The sequence below is a fragment of the Penicillium hordei genome (assembly GCF_028827395.1).
Source record: "Penicillium hordei strain IBT 12815 chromosome Unknown utg000003l_segment0_segment0, whole genome shotgun sequence".
In the NCBI taxonomy this organism is placed as follows: Eukaryota; Fungi; Ascomycota; class Eurotiomycetes; order Eurotiales; family Aspergillaceae; genus Penicillium; species Penicillium hordei.
In genome coordinates, this window is record NW_026623144.1 from 1,916,847 (window position 1) to 1,932,955 (window position 16,109).

The window sequence follows — 16,109 nt, forward strand, 5'->3', positions numbered from 1 at the left end:
TGTGTTAGATTCAAAGGCTGTAAAGATGCGCGCATTTCCAATATTGGATATGGAACGGCCGAGAAATGACTAAGCTGACAAATGCAAACAATACAAACCACATCCTCACTTTGGGACGCGTTTGATAGCGAAAATCGCAACAAAACACACGCAGGAACCTATCGAATCAGCACTTCCTATTGTTTTTACAGTTTTATAGTAAATTTGAAGGTCCCAATTTAGATCAAATAATATAGCCTAGCATCGTAGATTCGTCTCTCCCCGTCTGGGGTGATTATCGATCGTGAATCTCAAACACCGGCGCCAATTGGCAATAACACAACAGCACGTTCGCTCACTCTCGTTCTTCTCTTCCCTTTTCTCCCCCGCCGAGTCATTCAAACTCGACCTGTCCAATCACTCCCTACGCTCCCTTTCTTTTTTTTTCCATTCTTTTTTTTTAGTTAGCTGTCCTTTTGTTTTCCCTTTGTTCTTTTGTCCTTCCTTTATTCAACACACTGAGGCCGATTCCAAAGGTCCTACAGATCCCGAGCACTTTGTTGTGGTTAGTTGCATCCCTACGCGCGTGTCTGCCCAGGTGGCCAATCTGACTGGGAGCTCACTGATTCGTCCAAAGGTCCTCGGTGTTTGTTATTTTTAATCGTGTGGGCTTCCCCTCCTCATCCTTCCCACGATATTTCAACGGTGTGCCGTTCCACGCCTATCGCATCAACATCAACATTAGCGTGTGGTAATCTCGAAAACCCTCCAACAACCTCTGGTCGCTGGTCGGCTCGGCAAATATCTCAACGGCAGTCATCTTGCGACAACAGTTTTGACCGAGTGCGGTGATTCGGATGATGCTCGCGGCCTAGAATCAGAACAAAGATCAACCCACGAGTCCCCGATATCTCAACGGCAACTGTGTCCTCATCATTAAGGGGATTCAGATGCCGTTTGAGGCCCCCGATTTCCAAATCATGACCGCATCCAACGCCGAGGCCACCGGGTCATTTGCGTCCATGGAAGACCCCTTCGTTGCGAATTCCGGAAGGCCAGCTGTCCCTCGCGACTCCAATCGCTTTGATACACAGCTATACAGCCTGAATGCATCTTCGCCAGCACAGGCTAAACGGGCCCTCGAGGCCCACTTGGCGGAGACGGAGCGTCGACTGGAGGAGGCTTCTAGGCTAGGAACGGCCCTTATCGATCAGCAGCGGCAGCTATCAGAGCAGTTGAAGGAGGTCGAGCAGGAGCAGAATGAGGGAGAGATGGGCCCGGAACTGCGACGCAAACTTGCAGATTTGGAGAAGGAGTACAATGAGATCGGCCGTGAGTCGGCACGTGCATTTTTGGCACCCAAACGTCTTGCCGGAGGCCAGGAGGATGCTCAGCTTGGGACGCCATCTTTCGATCAAAAGGTACTGCCTGGCTCTTACATCTGACCCTGGTCCGATTTCTAGCCAAACTAACATCGAGTTCTGATAGTCACCCCTAAGCCCCGCTTTGTTTGCCAGTCAAGCCACAAATTCCCCTAGCAAAGTCAGCGTTCCCTCTCGCAAGCAGCGCAATCAACCATCAAACCGTGTCCACGATATCGAATTTGCGACTGAGATCTCGACTTCACTTTTGGCCCAGGTCCGCCAACTGCAAGGTCTTCTTGCAGAACGGGATGAGACACTCAAGTTTGTTAATCTGGAAAAATCACGACTTGAATTGGAGGCAGAGGGGTATGCACAAAGAATCCGGGCACTCGATGACAGTGAGCAACGTTACAAGGACGAGAACTGGGCGCTGGAAACTCAAGCGCATGAGTTAATGGCAGCTGCGAGGGATGCCGCGGAACGTGAACAACGGCTCAACGGCACGATAACCCTGTCAAATGCGGAAAAAAGCGCCATGGAACGAGAGCTAGAGGAGCAAAGGCAAGCCAATGCGAGGTTACTTGAGGATCACACTCTCACGCAGAAGGCTAATGATGCGGAAATCCACTTATTGAGGCGGAATTTGACTTCTGGCGATGCAGAAAAGTCTGCGCTCCAAAAGAAATTGATGGAAATGACGTCTCAAAATCAAGAACTGGCCAAGGTAGTTGCTATGAGGCTCCGGGACCATGAAAATCAGGACTCAAGGGGTGTTTCATATGATAACGAGGGCGACGAGCCCGAGCATATCACCCCTGAAAGCTCCCCGCCACCATCCCCTAACAAGTTCACTCCTCGGCATGGCCATCTTGAATCGGAAACCTTGAAGAGCTCGCTCGGCCATGCTCATCGCATGATCCAAAATCTTAAGAGCACAATTCACCGCGAGAAGACCGAAAAAATTGAACTCAAGCGCATGTTGCAAGATGCCCGGGATGAAGTTGAACAACGCCGCCGTGAGAGCACCGTGCCAAACGGAGCCAGCAAACGCCAGAAGCCAAAGACGGATTCGTCTCGAAAGCCTCCTCGCCCAGATCTTTTGGGCGCAGGCCGCAAAGAGAAATCGTTTGTTGAGCTTCAAGACACCGATTGGGAAGACAATGCCAGCCAGATCAGTCCTACCCAGATCCACACCAAGGACATGTCTACTAGGGGCCGCCCTCGCTCGGTCTCTCCGGATGGACCTAGCGACGTTTACCAGACAGCTACCGAGGCGGAAGATGGATTTGAAACAGCGAATGAGCGGGCAACCGCAACTGAGAGTGAAGCATTCCAGACTGGTGTTGAAAGCATGGCGGATGACAGCAGTGATTCGGCAGATCTTACCGAGACGGAAAACAACGTACAAACAACTCCTCGCCGCCGGGTACCTTCTTCCTTGGTCATGGCCAAAGCTCGCGAACGCGCCTCATATAATAGTACTGCCTCCGCATCTTCCGATGAGGAAGATTATGATAGAGTGTTCGGCTCTCCGAGCCAAATGAACATATCCCGACCCCGTGTTAAGTCCAAACCCAGCATCTCAAGACGCATTCGTCCATCTGGAGAGGCCACATTCGCATCGACCAGTCGACCTTCGAGTTCACGCGAATTCGCAGCACCCAGCTTTGCGCCAGTGCCAGCAGCTCAAGAGGGCCAAAGCCTCTTTGCCGAACTTGCAGAGTTCGACAGCGCCGAAGACGAAGAAGTAACTTCCCAGGCTTCGACACCACGCATGGAGGCTGCGTCAGGTTCACGGAGACCCTCGGATGCAATGTTAGATGCACCACCTAAGGCCGCAATGATCGATTCTGGTGTTATGACCGAACCTTGGGAACCCACGCCTTCTATCAGCACTGGCATTATTGCTGGAGCTGCCGGTCTTGCTGCAGGAGCTGTTCTGCCGCATGCTCTCGCTACGCACCAGGAAACCCAATCAGATCAGGAGATCGTCGAGGGAACGAAGGAAACTCCTAATCTACCAGATATGGCCATGGCGGACGTTTCTTCCCAAGAAACTACGCCCTCTGCACCTAAGCGACCTGATCTTAGCGTCTCATACATCACCGGAGGCATCACTGCACCTGTGAAGCATGAGCTGCCCCCGCCGGAAGTGCCGGAAATGACGATATCTTCAATTTCATCACAAACCACTAATCCCATTCAACCAACGGTTCTCATACCTGAACCAATCATCAAGCATGTCGATGTTATCAAATACGTGGAACGCGAGCCGGAGGTGCCCGAGCTGACCTTCTCCTCCATCACGACTCAATCAACTTCCCCTGTCCAGGCAACAGTTGCTGTGCCGGAGCCTATCGTCAAGTACGTCGACGTGATCAAGCACGTTGAACGCGAGCCTGAAGTGCCAGAGTTGAGCTTCTCGTATGTCGCTGCTCAGTCGACAGTACCTGTCCAGGCAGTCCAGGCAACTGTTCCTGAGCCAGAACCCATTATCAAATACGTCGACGTAATTAAACACGTCGAGCGCAAGCGCGAGATCCCCGAGTTGACATTGGCTTCCATCAATAATCAATCAACTGTCCCTGTCCAGGCAACGCTTGCTGTACCAGAGCCTATCGTCAAGTACGTCGACGTGATCAAGCACGTCGAACGCGAGCTTGAGGTGCCCGAATTGACCTTCTCTTCCATCACCACTCAAACTACCGAGCCTGTCAAAGCAACTGTTCCTGAGCCCCAACCGCCTGTCATTCAATACGTCGATGTCATTAAGCACGTTGAACGTGAGCGTGAAGTGCCAGAGTCAAGTTTCTCTTCTATCACCACTCAGTCCACTGCGCCTGTGCACGCAACTCTTGCTAAAGCGGTGCCGGTCATTGAATACGTTAACGTTGTCAAGCACGTTGAGCGCGAGCGCGAGGTGCCTGAGTTGACGTTCTCTTCTATCAACAATCATTCCACTGCCCCTGTACAGGCATCCATCGCCAAAGCAGAGCCTGTGATTGAATACGTTGATGTTATCAAACACGTCGAGCGTGAGCTTGAGGTACCCGAATTGACTTTCTCTTCGATCACCACTCAATCCACTACGCCCGTCAAAGCGACTGTTCCTGAACCAGAACCACCCGCCATTCAATACGTCGATGTGATCAAGCACGTTGAGCGTGAACGCGAGGTACCGAATTTGACGATATCTAGCCTCGATCCAGCATACACTGAGCCTGTTATTCCAAAGCCCCGCCTTGCGCCCACGCCGGCATTGTCATTCTCCTCTGTGTGCTCTGTGGAGACTCATCCAGCAAAGTCCATGCCATTTGTCATCCCTACGGTGGCAGATTTATCTACTCAAACCGAGTCGACTGAGTCAAAGGCCGCAGGGGCCGCAGTGATTATCCACGAAGACCAGCCTACTAACGCTACTCGTAGCCGTACCAGTACAGCCAATAGTGATCAGCTTATTGGTAGCGGACTGGCCTTGAACGATATCTCTGGCAACGCCCTTGCTCGCTCTGCTAGACAGCAATCTAGTTCAGTGAGCATGGACCAAGGATCCCAGACTATCCTGTCCTCCAAACAAATAGATCAAATTCTTATGGATCGTGTGTCTGCACGCCCGCTATCTTCCGACAGCCAGGTGACTGACAACTCACGAGAGATTGCGTCAGTCACTACAACTTCCGCATCCCCTTACGTGACACCCAAGGCCCCGACACGACCTCGCCTTTCGCAAATTCAGACTGCCAAGTCAATAACGCCAAATTCCCGCCGGCCTCCCAGTGCCGCCAGTCAGACATCTGGTGCCAGTCATCCCCCGCTGCCTGTCGATCACCGGGAAGCTATCCTGGCAGCCGAGAAGAGGCCCACTGACTTGGCTCCGCCATCTCCTACCTCTATCATGGGGCCTCCTTTAGCACCTGCCTCCGCCTACCGCATGAACTCCCAGCGCCCCCTTACGCCAAGTGAACATGCTGCGCGGGCTAGCTCTTCAAGAACCGGTTCATCTCAGGCCAGAATGAGGAGGGGAAGTCAAAGCCAGATGTCTCGACGATCCTCAGTGTCATCTTTCGCGTCTGAGCTTGAGGAGCGTTTCAATATGGCCCCTCACGGTAGCCCCATGCCTGGCGGCTATGGACCTAATACGGATCCGCGCATGATCCAGGCGATTACTCAAACCATGATTGGTGAATTCCTTTGGAAGTACACTCGAAAGACTGGCTCATCGGATATGTCCACAACACGGCACAGACGATACTTCTGGGTCCACCCATACACCCGTACTCTGTACTGGAGTACGCAGGACCCACAAACTGCTGGAAAGAGTGAGCTCCATACCAAGAGTGTGCCTATTGAGGCTGTTCGAGTGGTCGCCGACGACAACCCGTATCCTCCCGGTCTTCACTGCAGGAGCTTGGAAGTTGTCAGTCCTGGCCGACGAGTTCGGTTTACGGCTACGACAAGCCAGAGGCATGAGACATGGTTCAACGCGCTGTCTTACCTTCTTTTAAGGGAGACCAATGACAACTGCGAGGACAATAACAGTGTAACCCTCGACGATATCAACGAGTTCAACCCTCCTAGCTTCCGGTCTAGTTCTCGTCAGACAGCACGAATGTCGTTCTCTTCTTACAATAGCCGCACCGCTCGTCAAGTATCCAAACAACAGCGGCGAGCGGCCTCGGCGATGTCCATGCGATCTTCCGGGACTCTCGGTGGGCGTGCATCACCGGCGCTCAGCTCACCTGTGCCAAACTCGTCGTTGCAGGTTCCCGATGATCGCCAACGTTCTTCGTCGAGACTTAGTACCATCTCTAGTTCGATTCGGGGATCCATCGCAAGCTTAAAGGGACGGCACGGTCAATCTCCTAGCGTCCATAACGAAAGTCTTCATGGTCAAGAAAGTGCCGACGACCTGAGACATGTGGTCGAAACCCAGGATCAAGACCGACTCGAGAATGTCCGCGCCTGTTGCGACGGAAAACACGATGTTGGCTCTCTTTCTCGCACCAGTCGGTATAGTCCGAGGATCAACCGTATCCACTCACCCCACCATCACTGAACATTGTCCTATGAAATTGGCGTTTGTTCGTAGGGTTTGTGGGCAGGCCCTCAACCCAGACTCGAGTCACTTATTAAGATAATGACGACGAGTCTCCTTTTCTTCTGTCTCTTGTCCAACCAGCAACCCTTCTAATAGTGTTTCCGACTTTAACTTCTTTCAACCCAACGTGGAATACCTCATACCTCAAAACCGAGACGTCAACTGAATTATGTACTCTTTGGTGATTCCGAATACTTGGGCTTCGAAACTCCCTGAATAGTTTCACCCCAACTTCCTTCGCCTTCTCTTCACCTACGATCTTTTTCTTTCTTTTCTTCCTACAGATCTCAACTCTCCTATTGTCTCTGTCTGTCCTTCGTTCAATCATTACGTCCTGCTGGAACGTGTCTCCCAATCTGAGTCTGCTCTTTTCCTATATTCTCATTTTAAGTTGATAATTCCTGTGACTACATGCCGTCGTCTTTGTACTGATAGGCTCCGCTCTTTCTTCCGGTGTGACCATCTTTTGAGTATTTGTGCAATTTGCACCAGACCAGGATGCTAGATATTAGTCTATGTTCAATTTTGTTGGATTATGCCTGATTACTTTCGATTTCGTAAGGCATGCTGATCGTTAGACGATACAATCATCCATTGGAATAATCATGTCATTGTCATTCGTTCATTGGTGATCTTCAGATCACACATGTGACTCTTTTTTCAAACGCCGGAATATCCGCAAAAAGCCTCCGAGTCACGTGAGCGATATGCGCGCCCTAACTTTATAAACCTCCTCTTGTATTCTCTCCTCTTAGCATTCATTGGAGTTGATCAAATCAACTTTCGAACTTTTCGGACCATCATGTCGACCGAAACACCCCCACCATTTATTGGGCGAATGCTCGCAATGTTCGAGCCAGCACATATCATGACTTGGGCGATGTCACGTAAGTACAGACGCCGAACAGACACCGAATGGCTTTGATCTCAATATATGGAATTCAACGCCAGTGTATGTGCTTTTGATCTACTTGTAATTGTGTATTTGCCATATACTGTATCAACCTTCCTATATTGTATCCATTTTTCATATCATATTTTGTGTTTCGACGGGACTCCCTGTATTATGTCTAATATATCGTTGCACATGGTATATTACTACGGCACATTCCTCATATCAGCACCAATTCTCATCTTCGACCTATAAACCAGCTCATTGCTAACAGAAATACCACAGACTACATCCGAGTATGCGCCGAAGCAGTCTTCAAAAATGGCCAGCTGTTTGCCCCAATTACACAAACGCGGAGACTCCGTGATGAAGCATTCGGAAGATTTTGGATCGAGTTCACCTGTGAGTCCCAGCCACCACATCTATCATCAACAAACCTAGAGCGGATCCTCTGCTTTTGGCAATTTCTACAAAATCAACGAAAGGAAAAAAGCAACTTCCTACAAAGAAAAAGATATAAAACAAATGAAATAAAATAAAATCACATCCTAACCAAATCACCACAGCACCTCGCCAAATGTCCTCCGACCCAAACAACCAAGAAATCCCAGAGCCAGTCGGCTCCTCGGCTCTAATCCCCCCAATCCTTCGCACAGCTTCAGGAATAGTCCTCGACATCGGACCAGGCACAGGCACACAGATGCCACTACTCACCTCACCAGCCATAACAGCCCTATACGGCGCCGAGCCATGCAAAGGTCTCCACTCCACGATCCGCGCAAAAGCACTAGCAGAGAACATCTCACCCAAGTACCACATCGTGCCTACAGGCGTAGCAGTTGCCGAACTGATTCCCGCATTGCGTGCGACGGGCACGGGCGTCGTGGATGCGTACGATACCGACCCGCGCGCGGGCATCTTCGACACGATCCTGTGCGTGCGGGTGCTGTGCTCGGTTCCCGAGATGGAACGAACGGTGGGTGAGTTGTATGGGATGCTTAGGCCTGGTGGGCGGTTGCTTGTTACGGAGCATGTTGTTAATCCTTGGCGGCGGGCGAAGGGGTCGATTGTTGGGCGTGTTGTGCAGGGTATCTATCAGGTTCTTGGGTGGAGTTGGTTTACTGGGGATTGTTGTTTGAATAGGGATACTGAGGCGGTTTTGAGGGCTGTGGCTGATGTGGATGGCGGTTGGGAGAAGGTTGAGTTGGAGAGGAATTTCGAGTGGTCTGCCATGCCTTATCTTTCTGGGGTTTTGGTTAAGAAGGGGGTTTAGATTTGTTCATTTCTGGAGATGAGCTGGGTACATATATATTCTACATCAATGTCAAATGGGTATTTTTGTTTCCATCATATTTTCATTCGTGTCATTGAGGTCGTCAGGGATGATTGGGGAGAGAGGCAGGGGAGCCTGCGGATACGAATGCGTGGATTTCCACGACAGGAATTGCAAGCAGTATGTTCGCAAAGTGTGCATTTGTGAATGGAATCCGAACAATAATCCGTCTGTCGCAAGAACGCCACAGAAATCTACTCACTGCCTTGGCTTCGAGAACAGCACGGTCGATGAGGGTGGTTTCGGCAATTTGGCGGTTGCTTCGCACGAGATGGTAGACCTTGTTGGGCACAAGAGCCTTGAAAGATGATTGTCCTTGGCGTTACTGGTTGGCTTGCACTGTACCCGCTGTTGCTTAGAATCTCGAGCATAGCTTTCAGACCCAATCACAGTATTTCAATCATTTGGTTTTGCTCGTCCAGCAGGCCAGAAGTCAAACAAATCTAATGCCTCAGATGTCCAGGGGCCTTGCTCCTTGGGCTCATTTTCCTTGTTGGCTGCATGGAATGATCCTCCTACCCGGGCCTGGCGGCCAGTCAATGCGGTTGGGTCTGATATCGATTTGCGCAAGGGTGAATCAAGAGATCTTTTCCCGGTCAGCCTTTTGATCGCGGAGGACGATTTGAATCCTGATCCATCTATCATCTCGTCGAAGATAAATTGTGTAGAAATTGAGGGCATAAACTCTTCATTCGAGTTTGAGGAATCACTTGGACCGGCGGCCAGTCTATACAGAAATCAATATCACAAACTTGGCTGATGGGTGGGCACATACTAACTGTTGCTCCGGGGTATTTGTGGTGGGTTCACGGGCTACACTACCAGGTAGAGTTGGTGTAACTGAGGTCGCGGGCGATGGAGTTCGTGAAGCGCTGGGTAATAGAGCACTATACAGTAGTTTCTTGCGTGGCTTTCCGGTTCCCATGCGTAGAGCTGTCGTAGGTGCCCCAGATTGTGGTGCTGAGGATGGGCGTGATGGAGGTGGCATCTTCGTCGAAGATGAGATATTGACTGGGGGTGGAGCATTGACTGTGGGTAAGACATTGAGTGGGGGTGGGACATGGGCCGGAGATGAACCGTCGGCTGGAGGTGGAACGTTGATGGAAGTTTGGTCGTTCGTAGCTTCAATATGTTTCTCATAATTTCTCACTACACGTACTGGTGGCTGTCGCGTAGATAGAACAGCAGGCGACTGTTTGGGTGCAATTGGGAGAGAGCCTCTTGAAACCGTCGGCGGGTCAGACCTCTGTGGTGGGATAGGACGTGAAAGAGGTCTCGACTGATTTTCGCGGTTGATTGGCGTTTGCCTCACGCGCAGGTTTCCTTGAGGCTCGGATATCTCTGCTTCTGCAGGTATATTGGGCAGAGAACCTTTCGATGAGGGATCGAGGGGTCTTGGTGGTTGGACACACTTAGTGGTTGTACGAACCACCTCATCTGGTGGCAGTAGACCGGAGGCCGATTCAGATCCAGTTGAAACTGAGACCCTTGAGAATGAAGGAGGGTTAAGTCTTTGTGGCCGAGGTTGCTTTGACTGAACTGTCGACCTCTGCTCACAATCTGTCGAGAGTACATTGGCCGTAGAATCACCCCCGGCTCTGGGTAGTTCTTTTACCATTTGATTTGACCTTGGCTTCGCGGGGAGTCCCTGATTTGAATCGGTTGGATCGGCTGAATCCGTCAAATCAATGACTTCACCCTGAGCCCGCGAGCCATTGTCTGCGCTTTGGTTCACTATCAAGGACGTCTTCTGTCGCTTGGGTGCGCGTTCAGGTTCTTGAATGCTAGAAGCTGCTGATCGTGGAGGATTCCCTTGCTCGTAGGGAGACACTAAATGCCCAATTGGAGTTCTTTTAATGCCCAGTAAATCGTTAAGAGAGCGAAATGACTGGGACGAAGCGGAGGAACGAAGAGGCGCGGCGGTGGAGGTATAGGTAGAAGCGCGGGGGACTTGGGACACCGGGTCTTTAGTCTGCGGCGAACCCTGGCTAGATTTCTTCTTTTCATACAGGGTTGTGATGTCCGTCTCAGATGTGCCCATGTTCTCGGTTACCTCAATCAGTACTCCTTTATCCAGCTCCATTTCATCGCCATCTTGGACTTCATCGGAGGATCGCCAGTGGTGATCACCTATAAAATTTCCCTGGTCATCGTATACCATAACACGTTTGTTGAATTTATGATATCGTAGGTAGCCATCGTGCCATCGTTTGGATTTGCGGCGTAGGTCGTGAGTGTACAGGCAGCGAAACTTCACCACTGAGGCAGTGACCTGCGGGGAGGTCGGGGGAAGACGGGTGGAAGATGACGGTGTGGACATCATGGTAGCATTGTTGAACACCTGATTTGATCATGGCTGCATTGGATGTCGCGGAATGAGGTTTGGTCGCGTTCTCGTGTTCTCGCGCTGAAAGTGGAAAACACGATAAGCTGATAAGAGCTAAGCTCTTAGGTCTCAAGGCATCGGTCTTGAGAAATAGACATACAGAAACATCTATATAACAGGTATTTATGAATACTGCCTCATGAGAACCTCATTAATAGGATTAGGAGCAAGTTCTTCCAAGAGCAAGCTCAGACATTAAAAAAAAATCAGACTAAAGGACACCAAGACACCAAGACACGAAAAAAAAAAGACACGTTGAGAATACATTTGGAAGGATACTAGAGATGAAGGTGGGAGGTTAGTCGAGTGATCATACCTTAGTTGTTATACTTGGATATATTGATATTTCATTTACATTGGGCCTTTGAATTAGCACTCTGATGGCTCGTTTCAATTGAACCCCCGCTGACACCCGGTTAGCCTCACCAATATTGCAGTCTCTGCGGGGTAGTTTTTCTTTTTCAAACCTCCCCTCGCAAAGCCAACGTCTATACCAGTACTCAACAAGAGTATCGAGTCGACCAATCCAGCAAAATAATCCAACTATTGCGACGATCTCCATGGGTACTCCCGTCACAGCTCCGTTCGGCCAATGGAAGAGCCCGATCAGCTCTACCTTGCTTGGCGCTGACGGTGTTCAGTTTGAATCCATCGCGGTATGTCAATGAATATCAAGATCGCTTATATTGAAATGTTTTAATGACCTATTTAGACATCCAATGAGAAGGTTTATGTCATTGAGGGTCGACCCAAAGAGCAGGGACGAGGCTGTATTGTCGAATACACCGGCAGTGAAGGACGCGATATCCTACCGGCCAAGTACATACTCAAGATCCAGCCTTGTATGAACCCAGGTCTAATGAGAAGTTACTAGATATGACGCTCGCACCAAAATTCATGAGTATGGTGGCGCGTCTATGATCGCTTTCAACGGACATGTAGTCTTTTCTGATCGGGAGACACAGGATCTGCATAAACTTGATCCTTCCACAGGTCATGTTGAGCAGATCACCAAGACAAGCACTGCTCTCCGCTATGCATGCACCTCCGCTATAGGCTCTTTGTCAGATGGTCAGGCAGTTTCGGGATGGATCTTGGCGATCGAAGAGGATCACTCTAAGCCCTTGCCGTCGGAAGTTCGGAACCGACTCGTCGCGGTAAACGTGGAATCTAAAGAAATAGTCAACGTCGCCTCCGGCGACGACTTTTACAGCGCTGCCCAGTTTTCCCCTGATGGCAGCAGGATATGCTGGATGCAGTGGTCTCATCCAGACATGCCTTGGACAGGAGCCCGCCTGTATGTGGCTAAGTGGGACAATGGTCAAGTCACAGACGTTAACCACGTATCTGGCGTGCCCAAGAAAGAAAGCGTTAGCCAACCACGATGGGGCTTTGATAACACATTGTACTTCACGAGTGATTGTTCGGGATATTGGCAGCTCTATCGGTCTCACGTTGACACCCTAGAATGCCAACGTATGGCCCTGCATGGCCTGGAAGAAGTTGAATTCTCGCAGCCAGACTGGCGTCTTGGAAAGTAGGTTGATTTCGACTCGACGCAGCTGTTGACTTGATGGCTGACTTATATTTTCCTTTGCTAGCTGCACGTACGTGTGTTTGACTCCAACTTCAATGATCGCGTCGTACACAAAGAATGCTCGATGGAGCTTCATACTGATAGATCTGTCGAATGATTCCTGGCAAGACATGAATCTGCCAGTGACAGACACAGTTGTTTTGGCAGATAATCCCCTCTCAGACACAAAAATAGCGCTTCTCGGATCTAGTGAGACAAGCTTCAGTACTGTTTTTACATTGGACATCGCCGACGCCGTCAAGCTTAATGTACTCAAGGTAGCTTCTGAGCTTCCCATGCCAACTTCTCTTGTTTCCAAGCCAGAGCATATCTCTTTTCCAAGAGTCCACGGTAAGAGCTTGGAAGGAGTGGCGCATGCCATCTTCTACCCACCTCAGAACCCGGATTATCAGCCGCCTTCTGGAGCGCTGCCACCTTTGATTGTCTGTGTTCATGGTGGACCAACATCCCAAACCGGAACCGGCCTGAGTATCACGGACCAATACTGGACTTCTAGAGGTTATGCTGTTGTTTGGGTAAACTATGGAGGCAGTTCCGGATATGGCAGAGCGTATCGGGATGATTTGAATGGGCAATGGGGTAAGAATTCCGCCCTTCTCATGGCAGATTAATACCCTCCCAATGTTAACCAAATACCATTAGGAATCCTTGATACAGCAGATGCTGCTAGCTGTGTGTCATATCTAGCGTCCACTGGCCGAATTGACCAAAACGGAGTCGGTGTTCGCGGCCAAAGTGCGGGCGGATACATCGTACTCCAAGCTCTCAGTGACTACCCCAATCTCTTCGCCGGTGGTAACTCTCTGTACGGTATAGGCAATGTCAAGGCTCTCTGTGAGGATACTCATAAATTCGAGAGCCATTACGCATTCGCCTTGCTGTTTGATCCTAGTGCGGATGAAGCTGAGAAAAACCGCATTTTCCGCGAACGCAGCCCCTGTCTCAAGGCAGATAAAATCACTGCGCCACTGTTGTTGCTTCAAGGAGACGAGGATTTGGTCGTTCCTATGAACCAGGCAGAGGAAATGGTCGAAATGATGATAAAGGCTGGTCGTCATCCTAAGTTGGTGGTTTTCCATGGAGAAGGGCATGGATTCCGGCAGGCGAAGAGCCGGATCACGGCCGTGGAAGAGGAGGAGAAATGGTGGAAGAAGGGTTTGTTGAAGATGGATACAACGGATGATTGAGCCAATAAGGGCAATGTGGTTTTTGCCCGGGAATAAGTCGCTGCATAGTTAATGATACAATTCATGACATACAATACACAAGTTTATGGGATGTGCAATAACTTGAAGGTTGGTAGGGATCGGAAATTTTTCATTCCTTACGTTTGCTATAGATGTCACCAACAAGTTTGAATCTTTGCAGCTTGAATTTGAATTTCAGCAGCTAGATGGTCAAGATTAACCTCGAATAATTGAGACGAAGTGTGGGCTGTCTAACTTGAAAAGTAAGGCAACAACAACAAGCAAGTTAAGGGCCAATTAGAACTAATTAGGTGACCGCTCTTCAAGATATCCCGATTTTGCCTCTCACCTCTCGCATAATATTTTTATCGTGGATATTATGGATATTCGGCGTCATTTCGCTAGCGTGCGCTGGATCCAGAGAGGAGGTATCTCTTTCGTTTACGAGGTCCACCCTCTCATAGTGGTCAAGGTCCCAAAGCCTGGAGAATTTGAAAGTGAACAGTTCGATAAAGAAGTTGAGATACATTGGATCTTCTCACGAAATCTGTCTTGCCCCTATATCGTGCAACGTTTTCTCTTTTCGGGAAACGGCATCCTCCTCGTGTACATGAAAGGTGCGGCCCCTAGTAGCAACTGAACAGGTTTATATACCCAACTACTTTAAACTACTCTAATCGATATGACACTTTCTATATGATTCAAGGAAACCATATTCTAGATCAGCAAACTAGGGTAGTCACTAAAGTGGAAAGTTTGGAACCGCTACCGATACGAAAGGAATGGATGAACGATCTCGCTCAAGCCGTCGCTTTCTTAGAATCACTCAATCCCGCCCATGGTGACCTACGACCTAAAAATATCCTACTTGATTGCAACCGACCAAAATTATCTGACTTCGATTCTACGGCGAAAATCGGGGCGAATTACGAAGCCTACATGGCTCCATACGGCACAATAATTAATAGTAATGAGGTGGACCAAGGAGCATCTGAAACTTCCGGCTTCCTCAGCTCTCAAACAGAACAGTTCGCCACCGGTTCCTTGTACTATTTGATAAACTACGGTTTTGAAGTTTATGGTGACCGATGTCTTACCGAGGATCCTTACGAGTATGGTCCTAAGGTTGTGGACTTGCTACAGAGTATAAACTTTCCGGAATTGAATGGCAATATACCGATTGATAACGTCATCGAGAAATGTTGGCTTAACATATATGTCACGGTTTCAGAACTGGCCATGGATACGAAACAGCTTTTGGGCGAAAAGCTGAAGCGGAAGGAAGTAACGAAGTGGGAAATAGAGAGGAATTTCTGTGAAAAAAAAAAGAAATTCTGCCAGGACCTGGAGAAACGTGGACTTCTCGGGTTGCTTTCTTTAGGTGACTGAGCATAATGTATTCACTTCGATTGGTATAGGCACAGTACCTGAAGACATTCTATCGATGAATATGACGGTTTGGAGTTTGTGTATGTTCCTTGGATATGACTTACATCCTTTTGTAGAATTTGGTTGTTTGAGGCTCATTACTTATTTTGCTATATAATGTTGGAATTGCTCACATTGGGTGGAATGGTTTTCTTTACCACTAGGCCATAACCAAAAACTAAGCTATCTGGTTAGGGCCTAGAGAGCCATATTCTAGTCTGACATCGAAGTTTGTGAGGAGTCACAATTTTTCCTAACGTTACAACGGAGCTCTGCTAGATCCACCTTGCAACCCAAATAATCCCAATTTCAAGGAATATGGATGGTAGTTTGTTCTATACTTCTATACAATATAAGGTCGTTTTCTATAGATAGCCGGTACAAATGGCCGAGACGCTAAACCAAAAACGGGGCTAGGGTGATGCCGCTATACCCGGAATAGAAGGGGGCTGTTTCAAGCCTGCTCACTTTTGCCTTATATCCTACTTATTGAATTATGATTGAAGACAAAACAATATCGACGATGAGACTTTTAAAGGGCAATGTTTGCCCTACGATGTCGATGTGGATCACATGAGATCAGATATTAGAGTTCTGAAGTCAGCAGGTTAAGTTCGTTCATCCATGGGTTGGTTCATCAATATCAATCTCAATGTTTACGTCTTATTTCAACTTCTCTTGCATCCTAGCTAATCGCCCCCTTAGAATAGTATGCGTATATCCTTGTCATAGGGGCCCATGTACTCCGTATTGATGTATGAGATAGATAAGATGGCCCCTAATTTAATATTGATTGATGATGTAAAGTGGAGAAGGGGTTCTGGGCGTTGATTAGCATAGCTCTT

At 49.0% G+C, this 16,109-nt stretch overlaps 5 protein-coding genes across 5 annotated transcripts; 4 read left to right on the top strand and 1 right to left on the bottom strand.

Annotated features, from left to right (window-relative positions):
* Nucleotides 1-959: 959 nt before the first annotated feature.
* Nucleotides 960-6,399, top strand: N7537_005958 (putative nuclear migration protein (ApsA); the record flags this gene model as incomplete). Its single annotated transcript, XM_056897015.1, has 2 exons — nt 960-1,400; nt 1,468-6,399. 2 exons carry the CDS (start codon nt 960-962, stop codon nt 6,397-6,399), a joined length of 5,373 nt encoding a protein of 1,790 aa, XP_056752800.1.
* Nucleotides 6,400-7,129: 730 nt separating this feature from the next.
* On the top strand, nt 7,130-8,606 carry N7537_005959 (class I SAM-dependent methyltransferase; the record flags this gene model as incomplete). The annotated part of the gene is made up of 3 exons (XM_056897016.1): nt 7,130-7,328; nt 7,619-7,735; nt 7,900-8,606. Coding segments are annotated over 3 exons (1,023 nt in total), but the record flags the coding sequence as incomplete, so codon positions are not given.
* A 456-nt stretch (nt 8,607-9,062) lies between these two features.
* N7537_005960 (DNA helicase ZGRF1-like domain-containing protein) lies at nt 9,063-10,989 on the bottom strand (the record flags this gene model as incomplete). Its single annotated transcript, XM_056897017.1, has 2 exons — nt 9,063-9,393; nt 9,446-10,989. 2 exons carry the CDS (start codon nt 10,987-10,989, stop codon nt 9,063-9,065), a joined length of 1,875 nt encoding a protein of 624 aa, XP_056752802.1.
* A 347-nt stretch (nt 10,990-11,336) lies between these two features.
* N7537_005961 (S9 family peptidase) lies at nt 11,337-13,836 on the top strand (the record flags this gene model as incomplete). Its single annotated transcript, XM_056897018.1, has 6 exons — nt 11,337-11,349; nt 11,473-11,708; nt 11,765-11,871; nt 11,927-12,589; nt 12,654-13,228; nt 13,292-13,836. The coding sequence occupies 6 exons, from the start codon at nt 11,337-11,339 to the stop codon at nt 13,834-13,836; spliced, it is 2,139 nt and encodes a 712-aa protein (XP_056752803.1).
* A 696-nt stretch (nt 13,837-14,532) lies between these two features.
* Nucleotides 14,533-15,225, top strand: N7537_005962 (uncharacterized protein; the record flags this gene model as incomplete). The annotated part of the gene is made up of 1 exon (XM_056897019.1): nt 14,533-15,225. One exon carries the CDS (start codon nt 14,533-14,535, stop codon nt 15,223-15,225), a length of 693 nt encoding a protein of 230 aa, XP_056752804.1.
* Between the last annotated feature and the right edge of the window lie 884 nt (nt 15,226-16,109).